Here is a 27,089-nt window from a genome sequence, read left to right on the forward strand (position 1 = left end):
TCTCGACCTCAGTTTGCAGGTATGTGTTTGGTGAGATGTAAGGAGTCTGAAGGGTTAATTCCGGTAATAAAACTTCGTCATGTGAGATAGCTTTACACGCCCTCTGTGTGCCTCTTCCTGTTTATTGAGCTCCGTACTGTTGGCGCCTTTTCCTCAGAGCTAGTCGACCGAAGTCAGGGTAAGACATCTCCTTTCTCTCTGAGTTATTTGTATTACTGTTATTATTATTCGCTTTATGAATACATATGGGGCATGTAAGGACACGCACAGTAGTCGAATGTAACTACTGAGTATTTCTACTCTAACTATTTCAAGTTATTGGTGGAAGAAGTACTAACTTACCCAAAAAACCAACAAACAAACAAAAACGTATTATCTGAGCTCCTACTATCAAAAACAACAAACATGGCTTCACACTCCTACTAAAGTGTATAGGTTAAAACTTAGATTATTAACAAACAGTGTATTTACAATAGTACAGAAGTCTTATTCAAACACCGGATGATTTCAGATCATCACCGTATTTATTAGGTAGGAGCAGGAGAGATAAGAGAGGGGCTAATATGCTTTTCTTTCAAAAATAACGGATGAGCCAATCAGAAGGCAACAGCTGGTCCAATCAGGAATCAGCAGCATAAGAAATAAATCATCCACAAATGTTTCAATAAAAAAGAATTACATTTTGCCAAAGTAAAAAAGCCCAACAATTTTACCAATGTCTTTTTATGTATTCATGTATTCTTCTTTCTATTTTAATGATATAAACTGATGTGAAAGGAGTGAATATTATGGGATTGAGAGCTTGTTTATGATGTTTTTTTCAGGGGGGTTTTATTTTGGAGAAACCAGCTCGAGTGCGCTAGAATTTGAAAATACACAGGCGGAAAAAATCTGCCACTTCCTTACAGAGCCCCTCCTCCAACACACACGAACGCGCACATGACCAATGAGGGCACGAGATAAGTTTGTGCACAGATGGAAGGCTGACAGGCAGGTAGGCCATTGGTCGTGCTTTTTACAGTACTACGGCTTCCACAGATGACATTTTCTTATGGATTTTTTGTCAAAGCACTTAAGATATTCATTGCTATCGGGATATCGGTTTCTCAAACTTACCTACCCCACCTTTAAGTGAAGACGTCATCAACTCTAGATCTGAACATTCTGTCAAATCTGAAACGCTCTGAAAATGTCCCAAAACTTAAACTGAGATTTTAGCCAAACCGTTCCATCTATCAAAAAAAAAACTTTAGTTCAATAGAGTGGAGATTCTGGAGAGCCATTAAAACTTTGAATCTTTTATCTCTGTTAAAGTGTGGCGGATCAGTTTGACCTCAGAGCAGGATGATTTATGTTCTGAAAGGCCTGAGTTTTTTTCCCTTCCTTTCAGCTCTTGTTTGCTCAACACAGAAACCCCTCCTGTTTGTGCAGTGACTCATCTGTCTGGAAACTTCTCTGACCTGCAGTCAGTACACAATGCTTTTTTACAGCAACACTTTAATGTCATTTTTCAACAGTTTGTGAACTCTTTACATTATTATCTTACTTATTTCTCCTTTATATAATTTCAATAATTTCACCTTAATTATTGCACCATATTTATTTCACATTAATATTATTTATTTTTGCTTTATTCATTTATTTCACCTTATTAAATATGATCTATTTCCCCTTATTTATTTTACCTTACGATTTATTCACCTTACCTTATCTATTTTATTTATTCACTTTACCTTGTTTATTTTACCTAGGTGCATTTTGAGCAGAACTGCCCTTCGTCTCCAGAACCGAGGTTCAGCAGCTTGAACAGGATCTGAGGTGAGATCCAATGCACTGATGGAAAGTAACTACGGTCTATCACTTTAGATTACCATTAGGATACGATTAGGATTATCACAACCGGCTTCCAGCCGCCTGCCAGGACTCCTTTGCTATCACTTTAGATCAGTGGTTCCCAAACCTTTTGTGCCCAAGGCACACCAAAGGACAAGTAAAAATCTCAAGGTACACCTATTGTGCAAAATAGCCCTTATAACACGTGTTATCACTCATATCATGTAAAATATCTGTAAATGTGCATAATTATTTACTAATGCCAAATAAAATGTGACAAAGACAACTATATTACTCATGAAATATTTATTAACGAAATATTTCAGAAATGAATTTGAAACTTTATCAAATTAGGGGAACCACTGCTTTAGATAACCATTAGGATACGATTAGGATTATCACAACCGGCTCCCAGTCGCCTGCCAGGACTCCTTTGCTCCTCATCTCCAGGGCTGACCTGAGACAGTGGATGAAAGGAGGCCCATTAGAAAGTGTTGTCTTCTTGCCTGCTCTACGCCAGAAGCCAACTTTGTCAGAGTCTGTTTGTGTCAACATCGACATTTCCTATCCGCCAGAAATGACCGACACAGGGTTGGTAGGCCTCTAGCATTTGGGGTTCAGTGCCTACCCCCGTATGTGGAGGTTTGATGGAGTAGGCAGGACATCAGAAACTTGATCCGGTGTCTTTCCATGTTCCAGACGTCCTTCCGGGTCAGTTTCGTTCCTAGCAGACCTCCCTTTGCACTGTGTTATGCCGCTGCTTTGGGTTAGCCCTGTTCCAGCTTGTCCTGGTTGAACAACACAGGCCTAGCCTGCCAAATGCTTACGGCCTGACCATGTTGGCAAGATGCAGAACAAGGAGAAATAGAAACTAAATTATTAAATGCAATATTTAATAATATAATGCTTATAAGAGCATCACTTTCATATAACTTTAGTTATTATAGTTATTGATATTTATTTCACCTTTATATTTCATGTTGTATATTTAACCTCATTCATTGCACCTTATTTATTAAACCTTGTTTTTTCTTCTTATTCATGTATTTATTTATAGATCCTTCATTAATGTATTCATTTGTTTATTCAGCAGAACTGCTCCTCATCCAGAGCACGGTCTGCAGAAGGTGACCAACATGGAGGATGCTGTAGGATCTGAGGTGAGAGTTAAGGCATCCTGCGCCTCAGGAGAGTTAGTTCCTCGTTAGCTGAAAAGAGTGACCAGAGCTCTCAGGAGACCACCAGTTCACTGCAGACTGCTGGGTCTGTAGATGCTGATCAGTGACAGCTTCACCCGAGTGTCCAAACATACGGCCTCAGGTCCGATGTTACGATAACAAATCGATTTAGGACCTTCTTCTAGGGTGCTAGCTTCAAAAACTATTTGGGGTCCAACTGTCTTTTTTATGAAATGGCAAAAAGTCCATTTGTATAAACTATTTCTCACCACATGTTACCGTGAACTCTTAAATATGTTTCTCTCACATGCCTCTATGGTAAACAAAGAATCTAAACACGGGAAAATGATTGATGATTGAAGTACATTCTGGCTGCATTTTAACAACTGAAAAACTAAATGAAAATATTTGTTAACTTACACAAAAACTTGTGCAGGGTTACTTGTCATAAATAAGTAATAATAAACAGGGTGCGTACGGGTGCTGGAAATCCTTGAAAATGATTGAAATTGTACGAGGTGTTTTCAAGGTTTGAAAAGTGCTTGAATTTTGGGAATGGTGCTTGAATTTGGGATAAAGTGCTTGAAATTGTAAATGCTTTACTTCGCTTTTTAGGTTAAAAGAAAATAAAGAAGTCGGAGTGCGCTTAATTGCTTCGCTTTTACATAAAACAGCTCCGCTCCGGCCTTCCCGCGCAATGCGCGTGACCGGCAAGTGTTTTTGTTACGTGTGTGACCTGGGCATTCTGATGAGTGATAGATGACAGTATGCCAGGAGGTTGCCGTTTCAACGAGCGTTGGCTAGCAGAAGACAAATACAAGCCATGGCTAAGACGAGGGTCAAGCCCAAGAGTAGCCTCCTGCAAAGTGTGCAACAATAACGATGCGAGAGTCTGCGCTGACGAGCCACACACCACACGAAAGGTACGCCGTAGTAGAGCATTTTAGATTAGGCTATCGTTGCATGTAAACTAAAACAAGCTCGCCAAAATGGCTTCACTGGTCTGGCAGTATTTTAAGTGTCCGAAAAAGACAATAAAATAGCGGTATGCAACGTGTGTGTGAAGCAGAAATCCTGCAGCTCCACCCGCTGTGACGGACCGGTGAGCGGAGCAGAACACACATTAAGAGTTAGACCTAACACACTTAGCTATTTGATCTACCTCTGGAACAAACTAATTATAAATATATTTATTCTTCACTGTCGGGTCACTCATTACTGGATCAGTGAGCTGCAGGAGATACTGACGGGCTGTCAGGAGAGAGAGAGGGGGAGAGAGGAAAAGAGAGTGCTTCCGCTCATTTCTCCCGTGTTATTATCCAAAGTTAATGTAAACTTGAATAATGTACTTCATTTGAATGTAATAATTATGTTGGTTGGTTGGTTTGTGGAAGCGCCAGTGAATGAGCCCCATTAACTGAGTTTTAAACATCACTTTAAATGGAAGAGCCCATTAGGCCCTGCCCACTCGATCGGATCGGCGATCGGTATCCGCCGATACTGATTCCGGCGATCGGCCCCAAAATTGGCGATCGGAGCATCCCTAATAATTGTATAGGATATGTTTTATAATGATTGATCATGAAAGTGTTCTCAAAGCTGGTAAAGGTGCAGCTAGTTTGAATGACTTTGTATACTACAGAGTAGCTTGTGGATTTACTCCAGGTGGAACTAAAGTCTGATTTAACACTTGATCAGTGGCGGCCGGTCCATAGGGGCGCTAGGGGCGCCGCCCCACCTCTTCCCATATTGAAAAAAAAATAAATAAATAATAATTAAAATTAAAATTAAAAAAATATATATGTTTTTATTTTTATTTTTAATGAACAAGGTAAATATTATATAATTGGTATCAGTAAAATGTATAATCTACAATAAAATCTCGTTTAAAATTGTGTTACGATGTCTAAAGTTACTGATAAGTCACATGTTTCCTGCCTGGCCTTGCCCATGCACCTTCTCTCGTCTGGGCGCTAAGAGAGGAGCCTTCAACCAGTGCAGCAGCAGCCACCAGCAGCTGACTGTTGCTATCTGTAACGTGTAAACTATGCCGCGAAAATATAATTTCAGCCAATCAGCGTCGTCAAAGATGACGGTCACCGGGCGCCAATGTCAGCGCCCAGTGCAGTCTGTGAGTAGTTTGGACAGTGACTCGTATCCGGTTGACGCAGTAGTTGATGAGGATGGCTTCGTGTGCAGGTGGAGTCTCCGGACCTCGGTCCGAGCCTAATTCTGTTCAAGAGCTAATCTCCAATCCTTTGGAAAGGAGAAGTTTGGCAGATAAATTGTTGCTTAAAGACCTTGCACCGGACCAACCCGATTTGAATATATCGCAGCAATCTCGTGAAAAAGACAACATTTATACACGAGGCTTCACAAGTAGCTGGTACACAAGAAAGGCTTGGCTAGCTGGATGCAAACAGGTAAATGCTGTCTTTTGTTTCCCATGCTTGGATATCACTTTATATGTAGAGAGGAGGTTTCCCATGGTTGTTAGAAGTTTATTAATAAGTGGGCATTTATCACAGAAGTGATTGTTCTGTCTCCACGTTTGTTGCATTGTCTGTGATGTATTTTCCAACGGTTATAGCTCCTGTTCTGTCCCAGCAACACTACACGGTTTGCAGCTCCACCACATTTTTGGTTTATCTTCGGTGTCGCTTAAAATCTGCTTCCCATCGGACTAAAACCTCCACGTAATCTGAAGACAGATACTTGAAGTTATTTAAACCTTTTGCAAACTTTATGTTCTTTCTTGCTCTAGCCTTGCCAGTTACATTGTACATAACACATATATTATCATTATGCTAACTGGTTGTTCGTGTTAGACGATGTAGCTTTTTCATTTCTGAGTTATTGCTATATGTAAATAAGCCTGTTTGTAAATAATCCTCAGAGAAACAAAGAAAAAACACAATTTATGACATTTTGTGCTGTGGTTATTTTTTTTAAATTGCATTTATTCACAGTTCAGTTTGAAATGCTGTAGTGACTTGTATTGAACCACTTAAATATTTATAATTAATGCTACTGAAAAGATGCTATTAATTTTATATCTCACATGCAGTTCACTGTAAAGCTACTTGGTGAAGGTGTTGGTTCATAAAACATGAACAGTTTTAAGAAAGATAAAAACAGACCAGTTCTGAGAACACAAATTCCTGGTAAAGTAGTAGATGTTCAGGTTGATAAATAATATTTTCCACACTGAAGATTATGGAGGTATTGATCAGTCTTCTCATATTTTTAAGCATCGATTTCTCCTTTCCCCCCCCCTCTAACATCACCAGAAGTCATCATTTAAGGGGTCATTTCTCGAATTTTTTTTACTGCCAACCTAAAAGTACCTCAAAAATAGTAATCAATAATGTATTGAAAAGTTATTTGGCTGATTGTTTTATATTGGCTCAGCCAGGTTATATGGGATGCCCAGTCTACGTACAGATGGGTCACTCATTTTGAAATATTAAACTTAATTTTCTTTTCTAATTTTTTTTATTTTTCATCCTCATGTAGAATGCTATTATGAAACACACATTTGGTTGTTTATAGCATAAAGAACATCTGATTTAATGTGAGGTAGGGAAATAATCATTTGAGTATAAGTATGTGTATATAAATATGTAATTTACAACAGCTGTAAGATGCTTGAAAAGCTTGAAAATGCACCTTGAAAATGCTTGAAAAGTGCTTGAATTTGACTTTGGAAAAGGTGTAAGAACCCTGAATAAAACTCCTTTAAGGTCAAATCTGTTCACACATGGATTTGATGAGGGAAGTCCATTACTGTAACAACAATACATCTGAATCTTTTTTCTCATTTTGCAGACTGATCCATGTGCAAAGAGAATGAAGAAGGAGAAGGATGCTTTTCCCACTGTGAGTAAACTGTGATACACTGCACATACAAACATTCTGCATTTTTATTTAATCAACAAGTAGATTTACTTTAACTTTCTAACTCTGGTTTTCCTGCAGGCCGGACATTCACATCGCTTCTATGTGAAATTCAGTCCTTCTGACCACAAGGAACACGCTATAAACTGTGATCAAGCCAGAACAGTGCTGCAGGCGATAAAAACATGTCACAAATATGATGAGCAGTTTTCAGATGAAAACCTTGTGATTCAGCTGGGTGAAAATGATAGGAAATATGCTATTGCAACACATTTCCCTTGTACTTGTATCAGGAAAGATGAGTTACTGATCTTATCGCATAAGAAAGAAAAGACTGAAGAGACCCAATGCCAAGATGAGGAACCAATACAGTCAGAGGACATGTATTCTGTCTTCTCTATTGAAACAGTGGGAGGAATAAACACCAGAACAAAGCCGTTTATCAGAAGCCATGCTTTCAGTAGGTTCAAGTACCTGTGTGTGTATGGGGAGAAGGGTAGGGATAGGACAGTGGAGGACGCTCTGAGAAGAGATGGACGCTTCATTGATGATCTTGGCAACTTCACTCTGTCTGACAACACAGACCCAAATAAAAGCACTGGATGTACCCAACCTGTTAAACACCTGCATGAAAAAGAATTCAAGTTATCTCTTGAAAAGGCACAACCTGAAAAGACACAACTGAAGAGTAACAAAAAAGCAGTCACAGAAGAAGTAAAGCAGAGAATAAACGTCACCCTGAAAACAATGGGAAACAATAAATTAAGTGTCCAAGATTTAGTGGATCGTGTCAAAGTAATGAACGAATCCAAGGGAAAGAGTGGTAAGAGTGGAAAGAGTGGTCAGAGTGGCAGCAGTGTCGACGTTGAAGAGATTTATGATTTACTGCGGGAGCAGTATGCAGGTCTGAAGGAACTGATGATGAGGAGATTCCCAGGTGATTCTTATAAGAAGACACTGAACATGAAAAAGAAAAACTTTGGAAAGATCCAACAGTCGTTCAGCGAGGTTCACAGAGTCAGAGAGCTGATAACACTGGGCGAGTCAGTTTGCAAAGTGATTGTTGAAGGTTATTGGACAGGAACGGGGTTTGTGTTGTTTGACAACTTCATCTTGACTAACGCACACCTGTTTAAAGATTGTGTTGAAGGAAAAGAAAACAAAAAGCTGAAGCATGATATAGAGGTGTATGCTCTCTTTAACTTTGAAAAAGAGCACAAAAATTACCACCGCTTTGAGCTGGCTCACCGTTACATCTGCTACTGTCATGACAACCTCGATTATGCCATATTTCAGCTTAAGCCTGTCAGCCACAAATACAACCCAGAAACAACTGAAGTCACAAAAGAGAATGTGCCACCAGGGCTCCTGGAGAGGTTTGGTCCAAAGCCTAAGAGTGGTGAAGCCTGTCTCATTGGTCACCCAGAAGGACGAGTGAAACAAATGGATCCAACATCTATCATTGAGATAGAAAACAGGGTGAAGGCTGTTGAGGATCAATTAGAGCCATACAAAGACACTGCTTTCATTGTCCACATAATCAATGAAATAAAAAATCAAGGCATTGAAAGCATATTGGTAGGTGGAAACAAAGAGAACGTAACAACCTACAACACCTTCATGTATCACGGCTCCTCTGGATCCCCAGTGTTTGATGCTCAGTGCAAAGTTTTTGGTTTGCACACCTCAGGATACGTTTACGATTTCCCAAAGGACACTAAGAGTGTGATAGAGTATGCCCAACCTCTGCTAACTATCTTTGCACACTTTGTGAGTAAACTGAGGGAGCCTGGGGGTGAGGAGCTGTTGAGGAGAGTTAAGGAAGTAGCAAAGGGAAACCCAGACCTAGAAAACATACTCAACCCCGACTCTGATGACTCAGATGACTCAATGGAGACTGACTAGAAAGATTAGATAATCAGGGGCTAAACACACGAGGCTGGACAGCTTATATTCCCATGCATCATTATACTTAAGATTCTGGTACGGGCATCCTGTTTTATATTGACTTCTCTGTTAGTCTGTAACAGCAAATTGTACTTATTTCTATATCCATATTTCTTGTAAGCATTACTTATTTATTTTATCATAGTTTTTTATTATTCTTTTTTTTACAATGTCATTACTTCACTGTGTTTATGTATGCGCCATTGTACACCAAATGAACCTTATTGGCAATAAACCAAATTCTCATGTTGATTGTACTGCATACTCACGGTTTGTGGAATATATGAATGTATTTTTTATGTATTTTATTGAGGCAGTGAACTGAATGCCATATTTTTCCTATTCTCTTTTAACACGTATTGGAAGCTCCTTAAAGGGGACCTATCATGCAAAATGCCCTTTTGTACGTCTTTTATACATGAATATGTGTCCCCGGTGTTCCAGGGAACTCACCAAGTGTCAGAAAACATAACCCTCTCTATTTTCCTCCATACCCAAATCTCTATAAAAGGGGCTGCAACGGATCTGATAAAAACTGATCCAGATTTGAACACTGTCCTGACGTCAGGACGGTGGCGCTACGGCTATTGGGCCAACTCTCCACCTATCAGGGGAATGTGGGGTTGGGCCACGGCCGGCCATTGCCGCTCGAAAGCGCTGGAGACGCTGTAGTACATATGCCAGGCCTGTAAGTGGCGCTGTAGTCTGCCACAAAAGCAGCGAAGAAGACTTCCCGCCCATAGTTACCATGGTTACCCTTCTGTTTATTCTCCGCTGTGGCTTTTTTTCTCCCTCCCCGAGGCAAGCGTTTGCTCCCGCTGCTTTAATTCAATGCAATCCCTCCCCGTCGAGGCAAGCACTGTAATTCTCTCCGGTTAGTCCACCAGCAGATGACAAACACCCACCTCTCCGCCTCTTCCAAGGAACGAGGGGACCGTGCGGCAGAGTTTCAGTTTCAGTTTCTTTCGCCGGTCAAGATGTCCGTTAAAGTTTAAATCTTCCGAACAAAATTAGAAAAGTGCAGGTCAAAGGTCTTCTTTGTTATTTATTGAGCTTTAAAACAAATGAATAACGACTCTATAGGCCTATAATAATATAATAAAACACGGAGGACGGAGATCTCTTTTTCTCCCCCTCTTCTGACAGCCCAGCAGCTGATCAGAGCACGGCTCCCCTCTCCTGCAGGGGGGCGTGGTCAGCAGAATCAGACCCGTAGACAGCAAACAGCACATAGAGCGAAATGAGGCATGGCTAAAATGCATGATCTGTTTGGTATTTTGAAAACAGAAACGTATAAATATACTTTATATAGGTATGGCCCTACAATATATCATTTAAATATAGCATGATAGGTCCACTTTAAGTGTGAGCTGATATTTGTTTTTATTTCAATGTCATATATTTCTCCCGTGGTAAATGTGTTTATTCTGTCCTGGCCTTCCCTACCAATATATTCTGTTTGTGTTTTATTAAAAGTTGATCTCCTCAAAATCAGTTTCTTGTTTCTGATTTTTTAAACTTAGGGTTATGTTATTCAACGTATGTAGCCCCGCCCCTTTTCCCACTTCCGGCGAGTAATGCGGCTTTCACACCAGCGCTTTTCCCTTTCTAGCTCCTAGCTAGAGCTTTTCTGGTTCAGCTCCGGTTTCCCTTTTCAGCTCCCGCTCTGTTCACACTGCCCAGAGCTGCTGCAGCTGCGTCATGATGTCACAGTTTAAGTCGCTGATTTTCTCCCACAACAACAACGGGCCGGGGACTGCGTCGGGTCGATGATCGTGTTGCTTTTAATCATACGAAGCCAGATTAAATTAAATAACGACTTCTCCAACCTTATACTTTTCTCCAGAGTGCCGTGGTTCATTGTTTATTAATGTGTTTCAGCCGCATTTACCGACCGCTGCAGTGCTGGCTGCTCTTCAACGGGAGTTTATTCTCCCGTTAGCTCCGGGTTAGCTCACACGGCTCTAAAGTATTCACTGTCTGACTGTTACACAAGCAGCTGATACATATCCCCAGTTCCCCTTAAGTGAATGTGTGTCAATCTGAATTGACGCTGTTTGGCATCACAACGCTGTTATGAAAGTTTCTCTGGTATAACATGGGTGATGTTAGCATAGCAACCGAAGCTAAACTGACTACTTGCTAAGCCGTTTTCTACAGGCACATTTTACCGGCGTATTTTTCATTATGATTCTACTTGTGATAGTCGGACATGACAACCTGTACAGCCCATGTATTGATTCCATCCGATAGCTGCTATAATAACAAACAAAACGTCTGCCTGCTCTCCACAATGATCAATAACAGCGAACGGATGGTCAAAGTAAGGTTTCCTGCACGCCTCGACGTAAGAGACGTAAGAGACGTAAGAGACGTAAGCGACGCCGCGTCATAGCTCCGAAGCTCTTGCCTCTGGACCGACAATTTTTTGGAGCTGGAAGTGAACCGCATTCCGGAGCTATGACGCGCCGCCGCTGCGGTGTGAACAGGAAAAAACGGCGCTTTTCCAGCTCCAGCTCCGAGCAGGAGCTGGAAAAGCGCCGGTGTGAAAGGGGCATAAAAGAACCAAAAGACCAAAAATAGAGCCGAAAAACAGTTTATTTGGCAAGTGGAGGTTGTTAAAGCTGGTGACGCTATGCAAAGTAAATAATTATACTTTAACCTGAAGTACTAACACATAATACGGCAATGTTGAAGTCCTAGAGCAGGAGACGGTGAATTGTTGCCACCATTTCCACCCTTCAGTCTTAACAGGCGATAACATTTTATTTCCATATGTGCTGCAATAACAACCCTGGACTTCTCTTTGCTGCAGGTCAAATGATGATTTAGGGTACCATTACTTTGCGTTTTCTCACCTGAAAAAGGTTATGATGTTACGGCTCGAATGTGGTTGATAAATAAGTACCGGTCAAAGCAAAAAAACACACTATAAACAGTGTTTTAGAGTGTGTGATAATATACATAATACAGGGATAAAACAGGCCAGAGTAATGTCCCAACACCACAGTGTAGCAAGGACTCTGTTAGCCGAACAAGCATCCTTCAAGCCATATTTGAATAAATGTGTCTTTCAAACAGGCTTGATATGGGGAGGTGTACATTTACCATACCTTTCAGAGCTGAAGAAAACTACAGCAACATTTGCTTCATAAAGAACACATTTATCATAGGATAAGAAGGAAGTGAGGTCAAAAGCACTCAAATCCTTTACTCAAGAAAAAGGCACTCATCTAAATAAGTAACAAAACATTACAGGTAAAAGTCCTGGATGTAAAATGTTATCTTGGTCAAAGTACAGAAGTATTATCAGCTGGTGTTAATTTAGGACCTAACGAACTGTAAGCCTACAGCTCCCACTAGTGGCCATTCACCCTCCCCTTCACTTTTAATGAGAAACAACAACAATATCTTTTCTGGAATTATCACAGCCTTTTTATTTCTCATTGTCATTAAAACAAACACCTGCAAAGTAATATTTGAGCCAAACAAACCCTTGGCTCTTCCAGATTTACCAATATCTGTAATGGGACGTGACAAAAACTGATCATTCCTAAAGCAACACCGCAGAATCAAGCATGATCGCCCGATTGACGGTTTCAGAAATGTACACCACTTGTCGGACATACCCTCCCAAATCGATGTTGAAATGCATTGGTTCTGTCCAATCAGCTGCAGCGTCCAATGAGTGACCAATACACAATAAGGGGGTGTATCGGCAATTCAAGAAACATCACTAAAGGACGCTCAGGCGCTTCCTTGCTCATCTTTCCTCGATCCTCACGCTTTGGGATGGTCTTCAAGATGGCGCACCAAAACAACTTCCAGTTAAGTTTAGGAGCGAGGAAATGTCCAATTTGGGATGAACCCTAATGCTGTGTCTCAATGTGGATACTTCCCTTCGTACACTGCCATGTTGTGCACTGTGAACATGTGGGCAGTGTGTGAATTTCAACCATTAAGTGTTGTTGCAAATTGCACATGTGATGTTAGCCACCAAGCAACGTTATTGTTTACGGTACCAAGTCATTACAGACTACTCAACTAACCCCATGAACTATTTGGTGGCTTCTTTTTGACACCAGTACTGTGGTACATGTATTAAATAGGGAAATAAAACCACATTCTTTGGTCTTATCTTTTTAGAGCGGATCTTACCAAAGCACTTCCGTTACGTAGCCAAAAATAGGGGTAACTTTCTGACCGATGTGACCAAATTCATATTCATATTCATATTCATAGAGCTTTTGCCGTACTATTTGTGGGGGAAACTTCTATGTAGCAATGCATGGAGTCACCGACTCAGGAAGGAGACACGTGAGAGTTGGAGCTTTGATGTCAAACACTGATGGGTTTATTCAGAGTATTCGGCCGGAGGATTCACATCACAAGTCAAAGAGTCAGAGGTTCTGACTTCACGGTAGAGTTGCCACGTCAATTCTGAAGAGCCTCTCTCTATGCTAGACCTTTTAACTGGTTCACAGAGAGAAATCAACATCTCTGAAGGAGTAGACTAAACAGCTGGGAACACTGAGCCACCTGCGTCCGACACTCATGGCCTCAAGGATTTCACATCTTAGAGTCCACAAACACCGATAAAGAAGTGCCTCAGCGTTCTCACAACAATTACCATTCGTGCCAGACAAGTTGACCGGTCACAAACTGATGACAACAACACATATGGCACCAAGGCCTTTCCTTAAAGGAGATAACAGACGTCAGAGTAGATCATAAAACGTCACAGAGCAAAAGGTTAGATATCTAGAAGAATTATTATTATTATAAGAACAGTTCCTCTCTTTTTATCATTTTTGATAACCTTAAAACATTAGTCTAATAATAATTCTGGTCAATATTTAAATCAATAGGCGTCTTCAGATTCGAGTGTGGTCTCACCTTACATTCAATTACATCACAAAGTAGAGTAAGATTGAAACATTCAATCACAATGATTGATACAGGCAATCATAATAGGAAAAATTATCTCTCATCAGTGTTTGGAGCATCTTTTGTCAATAAGTACAATAATGAACACACATAAAACACAGATACATAATAGCAAAATATTTGTTTTAAACTAATATCTTTTATCATTTAAACCCATTAGTTAATGTCATTTATCAAACTATAAAATCAAAACCAGCTTGCAGCTTAAAGATTTGCTTTAAGGCAATCACTAGTCAAAAGCATTTCAAACTTAGGATCATAAGAGATCCAGCTAAGGCATAAAATTCACAGTGGTGATTTGATCAATCTGTAATCTGCAAAATTGCAGTGTCTTCAATTTTAGGATTACTTTATGTTTACTTCATTACGCTTTAGCCAAGAGTAAGGCACTCAGTCTTAGTAAAATCAGTACATTCATTTTAGTCAAGTACATTGTTCAAAATCTGAAAAGGAAAAGTTAGGCAAATATTCAAAGACTTTTGTAAAAACCTGGAAAGGAAAGATTAAACATTCTTAAAACTTTAATTCATACATTTGTAAATGCTACAACTGATCTGTACCAAATGAAGTCTATCAATTATTCTTATTAGCCATACTTACCTGAACATCTACCTATGGTACTTGGAAAGGGTTCTTCTGTGTTTATCTAATGTTGAATATAGAATATCAATTTCTTTAAATTATACTTCTCTAATTTGAGGATCAAATATGCTACATAATTGTTATATGAATTATTATAAATATTTGTTTTGGGCCAAAACTGAAATTAATCCAGTCCTTGAAACATCATGTTATGTCTGTCTGTGCATGGGTAATACATTAAAGAGTAGTGTTGTTAAGCCTGATTGCTGGATGATTAAGGATATTAACATGATCTGTTATAATATTAGAAATACCTTATTATTCAATACCTTATAATCTGAAAATATTTATTTATTAATTTTGTTTAGTGTGAAAGTGTAATCTGATCTGACAAAATATATTTATCACCACTATTTAACACATGTCTGGTCATTGGAAATATAAAGACCAATCATTAATTTTACATCTTTAAACATCTGGTTATTCAATTCAAAGTTCATCTTTGTACGAGAGCTGGAAGAACATGTCCGTCAGTCTTCGTTCTCCTCCTCCCTTTATGACACCGAGTGTCTGGTGTGTAAAGGCATCCTGATACTGTAGATTAGCACTGAGGTGCTGATTGGCTCAAACTCTTCTTCATCAGAGCGCCATATTTCAACCCCCCAATTGCTCTGCTTTTGTGTGGCTCATTCAGTGAGCACTGTAGTTGATGCCCCAGTGAGACGGAGGCTCGTCTGCCGGTATTCCTTCTGCTATCTGCTTGAGTACAACTGCGTATTCCTGATGCATCCAGGTGTCCCCCCCGTGATGGGAGAGGTTAGGAAGACATCAAACTCCTCCAAGAAACATGGAACCTTGTATTATAGAAAACCGCATCCCATCTCGAACGACCTCGTGCTTCCTTGCACGTGGCTGGGGGTGCTCTCTGCACCCGGAGAGTGTGACCCTCTCTCTCTGACCCTTGGCCTTGAGAGATGTCCTAGTTATTGGGTTAACACCTGATAGGGATGTTTTTCTGAGTGAAGACAACTCAAAGTAATGGATTAGCACATTATCATTTAATTACAAAAAATAGGCCCCTCAGAATGATTTGGGAGCCTTCCTGACACATGCACATTATCATTTTGAAGGTTTGTGTTAGTCATTGAACATGCAAGAATCATATACTCATCAGTCCATAGCAGAGACATGTTATTGTAAGTTAAAGGTGAGCTTGTCCCTGTGGATATAACCCCTTCTCAATGATTCTAAATGTATATTAATTCACCATTTACCTTTTGATAAAATATTAGTTTATCAGAAATATTTAGTCTCTTCCATAAAACATAGGTTTGAGAAATAAATTACCCAATATAAAATCAATTACTCAATATAATTGACTCTTCCCTCCCTCTTCTTACATATGGTACATATGAAATAATAACTTAGAAGTCTATTTAAGCATGGTATAGTTTATAATCTATTAATCGAGAAGACTCAGTATCACCTGTGTGCAGCTTACAAAAACCATTGTGATAAACATATATTATGCAGGAAATGGATACATTTGTTGAAAAACAAAGCATATCTGATTTGGGAGGAAAAGTTTCATCCCTTTAACATCTGAGTTATTACTGAAGGCATAGCATGAATGATATTGGGTGTCTGAGGGTGTCATTACTGAGAAATGTCAAACAAAATCAAAACCTTACATTTGAAAACAGGTTTGCATTCCTCCACTTAAGGTGACGTTATCATTGGAAACAATAAAAGCTAATTGTTTTGATGTACAATCTATAAATTGAATTGTTAGAGCAGAACAGAATGGTTGTATTGTAGCCTCAGTTTCGTGCAGCCTTCAGTTTTACCAGGTGGAAACATTGTCTATACAATGTGAATACAGAGGCCCCTGACATTAGGCCTATTTGAACAATAGTAGGGGCTTTTACCAGCTCGCCAACTTACAGGCATCCTCTCCATAGCAGTATGAATAGCCTTAAAAACAACCCACTCTGCGGTAACGAGAGTCATGTATCCGAACCAAATGCCCTAAGTGAAGCCGTTAGTCTCATCTGACTGACCCAAGGGTTGGTGCTGGTGTGACAGGGAGGCTTCCAAGTGAGCAGACCCATGTGAGACAGTATCAACAGCTGTAATGTTCAGTTTGAGGAGTGTCATTCTCTCTGGGAGCAGGAAATGGTGTCCATTCAGACCAGACCATTAATGTCATGTAGAGCAGCCATAGCATCTCTGTGACTGCACTCAGCCGGACTGCAGCAGGGCAGAACTGGGTGACTTTTAGTGAAGCCGTCCAAGGTCATAGACAAAATGGAACCACGTACTAACAAAAGGGACACAAGGTCATCAATGTCTCTCTTTACCTTTGGCCTAATTGTAAAACAAATTAGTGGAAGAAATGTGGAACACTAATCCATCATCATGTGACATTTTGAGTTAATTTAAAGAATGACTTATGGGTTGAAGTCAAATTAACATTAACATTAGAACTAAAGTCAGTCAAAATTGGACGTGCACGGATCAGAATCTAATCAATACACCATTTTCCCAGCTCTGTAATGAAAAGGATATCAAGATTAGGTACATTACAGGAGTGTTAAAACATCCAAACATGCACACGTATCTTATTCTAGTAGAGATTAGAGGACAGGTCTAATGTTGTGAACAAAATGATCAAGTCAAGTTATTTTATCTTATGTACCACATTTAATTTAATAATTAATCTTAAATTACTAATAACTTTAAAGAAGGCAACAATTTACAATGTGGATAAGGTGACTACTTATCCAAAGTGTGTGGGTGTGTGTGTGTGGGTGTGTGAACAGCTTGTCTGCCCAAGGTTAAAACATTTGGGACAGCAGTGAGAATGTTATGAGAAACAATTTGTTGCTTCGACTGAACTCGAAAGAAGCTGAGATTAGAACATTTTAAATAAATCAAAACACTTGCACCTTAATTAAATACATTTGACATTTAGCTTGAGCTGGGTTCAATACTTTCTTTATGGTATTTAAATTGGGCTCAAGTAGAACCTTTACATGGATTTGGCTTGCAACACAAAGTGATACCGATCTCTGTCTGTTATGATTTGAAAGTCTCATGATTTAAAGTGTAGGGCTGTGAAGGAGAGGCCCTTGGAAAACAACCTCTACTTCTTTGTTAACTGTAATTACTTATTGTAAAGAGATTGCAACATTATACTTTTTAAAGAATTGCTCAATTCATTTAACACATTTATTATGCACACTGTAATGAAAACGTCAACAAATATATTGATCCTGGCTTAACCAGCGACCTTTACTCTTTTGTTCATAAGCTCGGTTTCAGAAAACTTGTCAGTAGTTTAACAACTATTATAATTGTAGTAATGTCTATGGAGACCAATTGGTTGATACGAGAAATCATTTGAAGCAGTTTATTAAAGAATGTTAAACTATATTTAAAACTGTAATTAAACTTCAACTTATATTAATTATCTGAATCCAGTGGCCAGTTGGAATAGATAATCAACACATTTTCCATTTTGCAGCAACAGCGCAAAAGGTTTCAACAATAATTTGTATTATGTCTGAGTCAAGTTCTGTCTTATCAGCTTTGTTTCGGAATGTGTTCAATACATTACGTTTTTTTTCATTATTACCATACAATACATATATTTAAGAATAAATGAAACAAATAATACAACATTGACCTAAAAGAGCAGACAGATTTTGCAACCCTGACCTCCTCAGGCAGGTCTTTACGACCAGCAGTGATGCCTCTTAGGGTCTCAGGGTGCAGGACGGGGCATAGGGTTTATAAAAGGTCACAAACATATCTTAACATACCAGCAATACAATTTATATACATTACATTTAAGAATGTAGTCTTAAAATAATATAATCTTCTCTTCTTCTTACACCTACAGCGCACACCCTGAACAGTGTGCTTCTTGTTTACGTTTCCTCTGCACACTCAGATGCAGGACATACAAACACTCTTTTGCTATTTATTTTCATTTTGCAGCACATCTATACTACCAGAATTTTGCAAAACACTATATATTATTTATTTTTCTCAAGTCATTTACTTTTGGTGAGTTAACTAAAGCTTAGTTTATTTTACCCTGGCTATGGACTGATTCATTATTAGTTGTTACAAAACATGCACAAGACGGCGGTTAGTACAAGAAAAACCACACTGCAATTAGACGAACAAACATGAACTCATAATAAACACCAGCGTGACAGCAAAGTTCATCCAGCTCAATTTAGTCCGGATTAAAGAGGTTTCAGAGGGGGTAGGGATATGATCTCTCCCCAATGGGGAACCCAGTGGTGCACCTTGACTCGCGCTCCCACCCTTGTATACAAGTCCTAGATCGGTGCCTGAAGACCGTCCAAGAGCAATAACTAGCTTATCCTCCCCCCAAGACTTATGCACTCTAAAGAGCTAGTTTAAGTACAGGAGTACGTAAATTAAGACACAACGTATGTCTTTCCTTCTCAAGGTTCAAGGTTCAAGCTTAGTTTATTTGTATAGCACATTGTAAGACAGAGAGGTGTGTTCAAAGTGCTTCACAGTTATTTGTGTGTTTATTAATTTAACAAACATAAACAGCTCCATTGTAAAAGCAAACTTTAAATAAAGAATATATAATTTAGATTAATGATCAGGACTGATCGTTTGTCCTCTGAGGACTTTCATCCATTTATCTTTCCACCTTTATCCCTCTCAACATTCACACATGTAAAGTTTTTATTTTTTATTTGTATTGCACATTTTTTATTGAACTTCTTGTTTGAATACATCATTATATCTTATTTTATTATTCTTTATCTTTATATTGCACGTTTTCACTTCAACTTCTTATGCTTGTATAAATATTTAGTTTTGCCCATTTGTAATGTTATTTCTAATGTTTACAAAAAAATATTGTTTACTTTTTGATTTATTTATTTTTATTGTAAATCATTCTTCTTCCTTTTTAACTTTAATTCATGACCAGAAAATCCTGCTGATTTTTTCTCTGTGAAATGTGACCAGAAGTACAGAAGTACGCACATTGAGACACAACGCATGTCTTTCCTTCTCAAGGTTCAAGGTTAGTTTATTTGTATACATTTGTTTATTTGGACCTCCTTTGTGTTGAAATGAACCAATCAGGGTGTGACACACAGACGTGTCTTCCTGCTAACATGTGAAATCAGATATGACGATAGTTCTGATAAACACTCCCACTGTGCCACCCTTGCTTGCCACATCACAGGGAGCCCTTTGGCAGAGCGAGTCTACTAAAGTCAAGGTGAGATGCTTACAATCTTTCTTTGTTTTTTTAGGTCAGAGAGGGTCTTTAGATAGATAGAATCGGGGGATGAAACCCTCTTTAACAAAGACACACAGTGAAATGCGCCTGTTTGTCTGCTAGGACGCTTCAACATTATCGTGTTACGTGTAATTACTTCAGGTTGAATCATAATTGCTTACTTTGCATAGCGTCACCAGCTTTAACAACCTCCACTTGCCAAAGAACCTGTTCAAGGGCAGGAGGTGAACTCTCCAAGTACCAGTCCAAACTCCATGGTCTGTTTGGGGACTTGAACCAGCAACCCTACGGTCCAAGTCCCTATTAACTGAGCCATGGACTTTAGAGATGCATAGGGATGAAAGGGGCAGATAGAGGACATGACTTACTAGGCAGCGGTTTAAGCATGTCCTTCTTTCTTTACATGTGACCTGCTGTCAAAAATTCAACATATACTTTTATTTCGTTGTTGTCGAGAACTAAAACGTATTTAAATGTATTTCCGTGTTGTAGGCGGTCGACTGTTCGTCTCTTTGCGCTCTACCTGGCAACGCCCTACACAGAGAGAGGAGCCGCTGAACCGGTTTGGTAAGTTTCTGCAATCGTTCTGGAACCTTCCAGTTCTTCTGGGGAACGCTCATTTCTATTTCAAAGATTAAAAGGCTTAGATACAGTTAACTTCTTTAGTCCCAGGCTCCTCCAACAATACAACATAAATATATACAAACAATAAAACAATAAAACAATACAAATAGTGCAAGTAGTACATTCTGTCCAAAATGTTCTGTCTGCTCCGTCTGGCAGGTGGTGCCGCAGCATCAGGACTAAAACCACCAGACTCAGGGACAGTTTCATCCCACAGGCCAGAAGACTGTTAAACACAAGAACTTGAAACAACATCATAACATTAATCTGGCTGCTACTTAGACATTATTTATCTCATATATCATATTCCAATCACTTGCACTATTTCACTATTTCACTTTTTTTTACAATTTTTCCTCAGTATTTACTTATTACTTGCACTATTTTGTTGTGTTTATCCGTTTTATTGTGTTGCACTGTTGGAGGAGCCTGTGACCTAAGATTTTCATCGTCATAACTACACTCTAGCTATGCACGTATGACAAATAAAAGCCTTGAACCTTGAACATTTGTCCTGCAGTGAGTCAATCTATTGCATTATAACCAATTCAGTTTTATGAGACATAGCTACTCAATTATTAAATGCAATATTTAATAATTTGAGGCTTATAAGAGCATCACTTTCATATAACTTGAGTTTTATAGTTATTGATATTTATTTCAACTTTATATTTCATGTTGTATATTTAACCTCATTCATTGCACCTTATTTATTAAACCTTATTTTTTCATCTTGTTCATGTATTTATAGATCCTTCATTAATGTATTCATTTGTTTATTCAGCAGAACTGCTCCTCATCCAGAGCACGGTCTGCAGAAGGTGACCAACATGGAGGATGCTGCAGGATCTGAGGTGAGAGTTAAGGCATCCTGCGCCTCATGAGAGTTAGTTCCTCGTTAGCTGAAAAGAGTGACCAGAGCTCTCAGGAGACCACCAGTTCACTGCAGACTGCTGGGTCTGTAGATGCTGATCAGTGACAGCTTCACCCGAGTGTCCAAACATACGGCCTCAGGTCCGATGTTACGATAACAAATCGATTCAGGACTTTCTTCTAGGGTGCTAGCTTCAAAAACGATTTGGGGTCCAACTGTCTTTTTTATGAAATGGCAAAAAGTCCATTTGTATAAATTATTTCTCACCACATGTTACCGTGAACTCTTAAATATGTTTTTCTCACATGCCTCTATAGTAAACAAAGAATCAAAACACGGGGAACTGATTGATGATTGAAGTACATTCTGGCTGCATTTTAACAACAGAAAAACTAAATGAAAATATTTGATAACTTACACAAAAACTTGTGCAGGGTTAATTTTCATAAATAAGTAATAATAAAACTCCTTTAAGGTCAAATCTGTTCACACATGGATTTGATGAGTGACGTCCATTACTGTAACAACAATACATCTGAATCTTTTTTCTCATGTTGCAGACTGGTACAAAACCAAAGAGCATAAAGAAGGAGAAGGATGCTGTTCCCACTGTGAGTAAACTGTGATACACTGCACATACAAACATTCTGCATTTTTATTTCATCAACAAGTAGATGTTACTCTAATTTTCTTTCTCTGGTTTTCCTGCAGGCCGGACATTCACATAGCTTCAGAGTGAAATTCAGTCCTTCTGACCGCAATGAACACGCTATAAACTGTGATCAACCTGGAACAGTGCTGCAGGCGATACAAACATGTCACAAATATGAAAAGCGGTTTTCAGATAAAAACCTTGTGATTCAGCTGTGTAAAAAGGATAGGGAATATGCTATTGCAACACATTTCCCTTGTACTTGTATCAGGGAAGGTGTGTGTCTGATCTTATCGCATGGAAGAGAAAAGACTGAAGAGACCCAAGTCCAAAATGAGGAACCAATACAGTCAGAGGAAATGTATTCTGTCTTCTGTATTGATACAGTGGGAGGAGAAAACACCAGAACAAAGAAGTTTATCAGAAGCCATGCTTTCAATAGGTTCAAGTATCTGTGTGTGTATGGGGAGAAGGGTATGACAGTGGAGGACGCTCTGAGAAGAGATGGACGCTTCATTGATGATCTTGGAAACTTCACTCTGTCTGACAACAAGGATCCAATGAAAAGCACTGGATGTACCCAACCTGTTGATAACCTGCATGGAAAAGAATTCAAGTTGTGTCTTGTGCGTAACAAAAAAGTCAGAGAAGAAGTAAAGAAGAGAATAGACGTCATCCTGAAAACAATGGAAAACAATACATTGAGTGTCAAAGATTTTGTGGATCGTGTCACAGCAGAGAACGAATTTGAGGGAAAGAGTGCTAAGAGTGTCGAGTTTGACAAGATTGATGATTTACTGCGGAAGCAGTGTGCAGAACAGAATGAATCGATTATGAGGAGATTCCCAGGTGATTCTTATCAGGAGACACTGGACCTGAGGAAGGAAGACTTTGGAAAGATCCAACAGTCGTTCAGCGACGTTCACAGACTCAGAGAGCTGATAACACTGGGCGAGTCAGTTTGCAAAGTGGTTGTTAAAGGTGTTTGTACAGGAACAGGGTTTGTGTTGTTTGACAACTACATCTTGACTAACGCACACCTGTTTGACAATTGTGTTGAAGGAGAAGGAAACAAAAAGCTGAAAGATGGTACAGAGGTGTATGTTCTCTTTAACTTTGAAGAACAGCACATAAATGTCAAACACTTTAAGCTGGCTCACCGTTACATCTGCTACTGTCATGATGAGCTTGATTATGCCATACTTCAGCTTGAGCCTGACGGCCACAAATACAACCCAGAAACAAATGAAGTCACAGAAGAGAATGTGCCACCAGGGCTCCTGGAGAGGTTTGGTCCAAAGCCTAAGAGTGGTGAAGCCTGTATCATTGGTCACCCAGGTGGAGGAGTGAAAAAACTGGATCCAATATCTATCATTGAGATAGAAAACAGGGTGAAGGCTGTTGAAGATCATTTAGAGCCATACAAAGGCACTGCTTTTGTTGTCCACATAATCGATGAAATCAAAAATCAAGGCATTGAAAATATATTGGTAGGTGGAAATAGAGCAGAGAAAGTAACAACCTACAACACCTCCATGTATCACGGCTCGTCTGGATCCCCAGTGTTTGATGCTCAGTGCAAGGTTTTTGGTTTGCACACCTCAGGATACGTTTACGATTTTCCAAAGGACACTAAGAGTGTGATAGAGTATGCCCAACCTCTGCTAACTATCTTTGCACACTTTGTGAGTAAACTGAGGGAGCATGGGGAGGAGGAGCGGTTGAAGAGAGTTAAGGAAGTAGCAAAGGGAAACTCAGACCTAAAAAAGATACTCAAAATGATACTTTGGCACTTTGATGACTGATTAGAAAGATTAGATAATCAGGGGCTAAACACACGAGGCTGGACAGCTTATATTCCCATGCATCATCACACTTGACTTATTGACTTCTCTGTTAGTCTGTGACAGCCAATTGTACTTTTTTCTATATCCAAATGTCTTGTAAGCATTACTCTTTTATTTTATCATAGTTTATTAGTTTTTCATTATCTACATTTGTTCTTTTTTAAACAACTTCCTTACTTTACTGTGTTGATGTATGCACCATAGAGTGCCACAGTGAAACCGTCCTAAAACCCGGAAGTAAGCTGTGCATGGGTTCCTTCGACAAAAAAGCAATGCAATTTCTCTAATATCTATCGATCATAAATCTATCGATTAGATTTATGATTATAAAATTATAAAAGTAAGACATGTGGATATTATCCGACTGACGTGATCCGTCTCTTAACCTGTTACGCACGGCCCCCCCCGGTACCGGGCGGATAAACGCGTCATTTGCAGGAAACAACGTCTAAGGAATCTTAATATTTAATAAAACTATGAATGTTTTATATCCATGTAACGGGAAGAGACTCAGCTAACTGATCTTTTACATTTTTTTTCTCAAAAAAAACCCCACAATGTTAACACTCAGCCTCTGAATTATCCACGAGCGAAAAAATGTAACCTAAAACGGCACTTAAACTCACAATAACTCCCTTATTACTTATCCTAGATGCACAGCCAACCACTCGTTTTTGGTGTCCTGGAGACACTGAATCTAACGGTGCCCTCCTCAATACTCAGTGATAAACATTTGCGACGCTATAAACGAAAGCGTACATCATAACATGTGGAGCTAAGTAGCTACAAACGCTAACATGGCTTACCTTGGTCAAAACTGGTCTTCAATGGCATTAAAACGATAAAAAAACGATGCTGCAGTTAATCCATGGGTTAATCCTATGTGTCTGTGCCTTCTTTGAAATTATTTCTGATAATCCATAAGCAATAAAACTGCTTTTCCGTTTCCAGATGTCAGAGCTAGAGTACAGGCTCGCTCTGATGCAAAACTGCATGCGCGCAGCCCCCACCTTTTTTTTACCATGTGTGTGAGAGGGAGCCCCCCCCCCCCTTCGATTCTATTGGCTCTAATGGTCAGAAAGAGGTGTCAACCATCAAAATCGAGCAAGGGGGGCCAGAGATATAGAAAAAAAAACATTTTCACCCAAATCACCTCAGAGGTGGAGTGGTTTTGGCTAAACCTCCCTAAAAAGGTCAAATGTCACTTGTTTTGCATCAATCTTGATACAGGGTACTTAATATATGTTGTACTTTGGATTCCTAAAGCTTTTAGTCTACTAACCCATCATCCAAGGGTAGTTTTCACTATCTGTAAAAAGTAATCTTTGGACGGACACTATAATTTACAGTTTTTTACTATGTAAAATCTGAATTTTCTTTAAAATAAAAAACATTTATATTGATTCGGACACTTCTACATCCAACTCACAGATGTAACCTTGCTTTGATAAAAGAAATTATTCATATAACCCTTTTAGAAGTTAAGTTGTAGTCATTTGTTTTGGGCATGTCATTTTCGAGCCTGAAACATGAAAAACAGGCTAGGTGCTTAACAGGTTAAATGTGTGTCAACCACAGACCTTATTTCCAGCTATTTTCCAAAACCCTATGGAGAAATTGCATTGCTTTTTGGTGAAGGAACCCATGCGCAGCTTACTTCCGGGTTTTAGGACGCGTCACTGTGGAACTCTATTGTACACCAAATTAACCTAATTGGCAATAAACCAAATTCTAATGTTGATTGTACTGCATACTCACCGTTTGTGGAATATATGAATGTATTTGTTTATGATTTTTTTGAGGCAGTGAACTTAATGCCATATTTGTGTTATATCTTTCATTTATTTTCTCTTGTAACATGTAATGGAAGCTCCTTAAGTGTGAGCTGATATTTGTTTTTATTTCAATGTCATATATTTCTCCTGTGGTAAATGTGTTTATTCTGTCCTGGCCTTATATATATATATATATATATATATATATATATATATATATATATATATATATATATAATATATTCTGTGTTTTATTAAAAGTTGATCTCTTCAAAATCTGTTTCTTGTCTCAGATTTTTTTAATTTAGGGTTATGTTATTCAACGTATGTAGCCCCGCCCCTTTTCCCGCTTCAGGCGAGTAAAAGAACCTAAAGACCAAAAATAGAGCCGAAAAACAGTTTATTTGGCAAGTGGAGGTTGATAAAGCTGGTGACGCTAAGCAAAGTAAGCAATTATGCTTTAACCTGAAGTACTAACACATAATACGGCAATGCTGAAGTCCTAGAGCAGGAGATGGTGAATTGCTCCCACCATTTCCACCCTTCAGTCTTAACAGGCGATAACATTTTCTTTCCATATGTGCTGCAATAACAACCCGGGACTTCTCTTTGCTGCAGGTCAAATGATGATTTAGGGTGCCATCACTTTGTGTTTTCTCACCTGAAAAAGGTTATGATGTTACGGCTCGAATGTGGTTGATAAATAAGTACCGGTCAGAGCAAACACACTATAATCAGTGTTTTAGAGTGTGTGATAATATACATAATACAGAGATAAAACAGGCCAGAGTAATGTCCCAACACCACAGTGTAGCAAGGACTCTGTTAGCTGAACAAGCATCCTTCAAGCATTATTTGAATAAATGTGTCTTTCTAACAGGCTTGATATGGGGAGGTGTACATTTACCATACCTTTCAAAGCTGAAGAAAACTACAGAAACATTTGCTTCATAAAGAACACATTTATCATAGGATAAGAAGGAAGTGGTGTCAAAAGTACTCAAATCCTTTACTCAAGAAAAAGGCACTCTTCTAAATAAGTAAAAAAACATTACTAGTAAAAGTCCTGGATGTAAAATGTTATCTTGGTCAAAGTACAGAAGTATTATCAGCTGAAGTTTATTTAGGACCTAACGAACTGTAAGCCTACAGCTCCCACTAGTGGCCATTCACCCTCCCCTTCCCTTTAATGAGAAACAACAACAATATATTTTCTGGAATCATCACAGCCTTTTTATTTCTCATTGTCATTAAAACAAACACCTGCAAAGTAATATTTGAGCCAAACAAACCCTTGGCTCTTCCAGAATTATCTGATTGATGCAGATTGTTGATCACGTGAAGACCAAAAGGTGTTTCTGTAATGGGACGTGACAAAAACTGATCATTTCTAAAGCAACACAGCAGATTCAAGATGGCGCCTTTGTCGGCTCGCCGCTCCCTCAGCTCTCTACCTTTAGCTGTCCTGTTTTTGTTTTATGTTTGTCAGAATGTCTCAGCTCTGCTCGTTTACGATCGCCAAGCTCTCCTCCACCTCAGACCCTCACTGGAGTTGATATTGCTGCCCAAACCTACATCTGGCAACCATAAATCGTCCCCCCCCCCTCTACTGTCGAATATTCCCACCTACC

General features: G+C 39.1%; 2 protein-coding genes across 10 annotated transcripts; both read left to right on the forward strand.

Annotated features, from left to right (window-relative positions):
• LOC117469876 (protein FAM111A-like) lies at positions 1-23,901 on the forward strand. Of its 8 annotated transcripts, none has more exons than XM_034114336.1 (6): positions 1-19; positions 1,391-1,465; positions 1,752-1,818; positions 2,924-2,993; positions 6,840-6,890; positions 6,990-9,107. In XM_034114336.1, the coding sequence occupies exons 4-6, from the start codon at positions 2,970-2,972 to the stop codon at positions 8,811-8,813; spliced, it is 1,899 nt and encodes a 632-aa protein (XP_033970227.1). In that variant the 5' UTR covers positions 1-19; positions 1,391-1,465; positions 1,752-1,818; positions 2,924-2,969; the 3' UTR covers positions 8,814-9,107. The 8 variants fall into 8 exon arrangements, with proteins under 8 accessions (XP_033970227.1, XP_033970226.1, XP_033970229.1 ...); XM_034114335.1 differs by lacking the exon at positions 1-19 and adding an exon at positions 30-178; XM_034114338.1 differs by lacking the exon at positions 1-19 and adding an exon at positions 30-178 and having other exon boundaries at positions 2,927-2,993.
• On the forward strand, positions 19,559-23,655 carry LOC117469878 (protein FAM111B-like). 2 transcript variants are annotated; one of them, XM_034114342.1, is made up of 5 exons: positions 19,559-19,665; positions 20,179-20,253; positions 21,095-21,164; positions 21,745-21,795; positions 21,896-23,655. In XM_034114342.1, exons 3-5 carry the CDS (start codon positions 21,141-21,143, stop codon positions 23,639-23,641), a joined length of 1,821 nt encoding a protein of 606 aa, XP_033970233.1. In that variant the 5' UTR covers positions 19,559-19,665; positions 20,179-20,253; positions 21,095-21,140; the 3' UTR covers positions 23,642-23,655. The 2 variants fall into 2 exon arrangements, with proteins under 2 accessions (XP_033970233.1, XP_033970235.1); XM_034114344.1 differs by having other exon boundaries at positions 21,098-21,164.
• Positions 23,902-27,089: the final 3,188 nt, after the last annotated feature.

Source organism: Trematomus bernacchii, unplaced genomic scaffold (genome assembly GCF_902827165.1).
Source record: "Trematomus bernacchii unplaced genomic scaffold, fTreBer1.1, whole genome shotgun sequence".
NCBI classification, from domain to species: Eukaryota; Metazoa; Chordata; class Actinopteri; order Perciformes; family Nototheniidae; genus Trematomus; species Trematomus bernacchii.

What these genes read in the sequence shown, in the direction of transcription:
- LOC117469878 (XM_034114342.1), top strand. Translation starts at nt 21,141, where the DNA reads ATGGAGGATGCTGCAGGATCTGAG. An exon ending in AGGATGCTGCAGGATCTGAG is followed by an intron (nt 21,165 to 21,744) that starts GTGAGAGTTAAG and finishes CTCATGTTGCAG; the next exon opens with ACTGGTACAAAACCAAAGAG. An exon ending in AGAAGGATGCTGTTCCCACT is followed by an intron (nt 21,796 to 21,895) that starts GTGAGTAAACTG and finishes GTTTTCCTGCAG; the next exon opens with GCCGGACATTCACATAGCTT.
- LOC117469876 (XM_034114336.1), top strand. Translation starts at nt 2,970, where the DNA reads ATGGAGGATGCTGTAGGATCTGAG. An exon ending in AGGATGCTGTAGGATCTGAG is followed by an intron (nt 2,994 to 6,839) that starts GTGAGAGTTAAG and finishes CTCATTTTGCAG; the next exon opens with ACTGATCCATGTGCAAAGAG. An exon ending in AGAAGGATGCTTTTCCCACT is followed by an intron (nt 6,891 to 6,989) that starts GTGAGTAAACTG and finishes GTTTTCCTGCAG; the next exon opens with GCCGGACATTCACATCGCTT.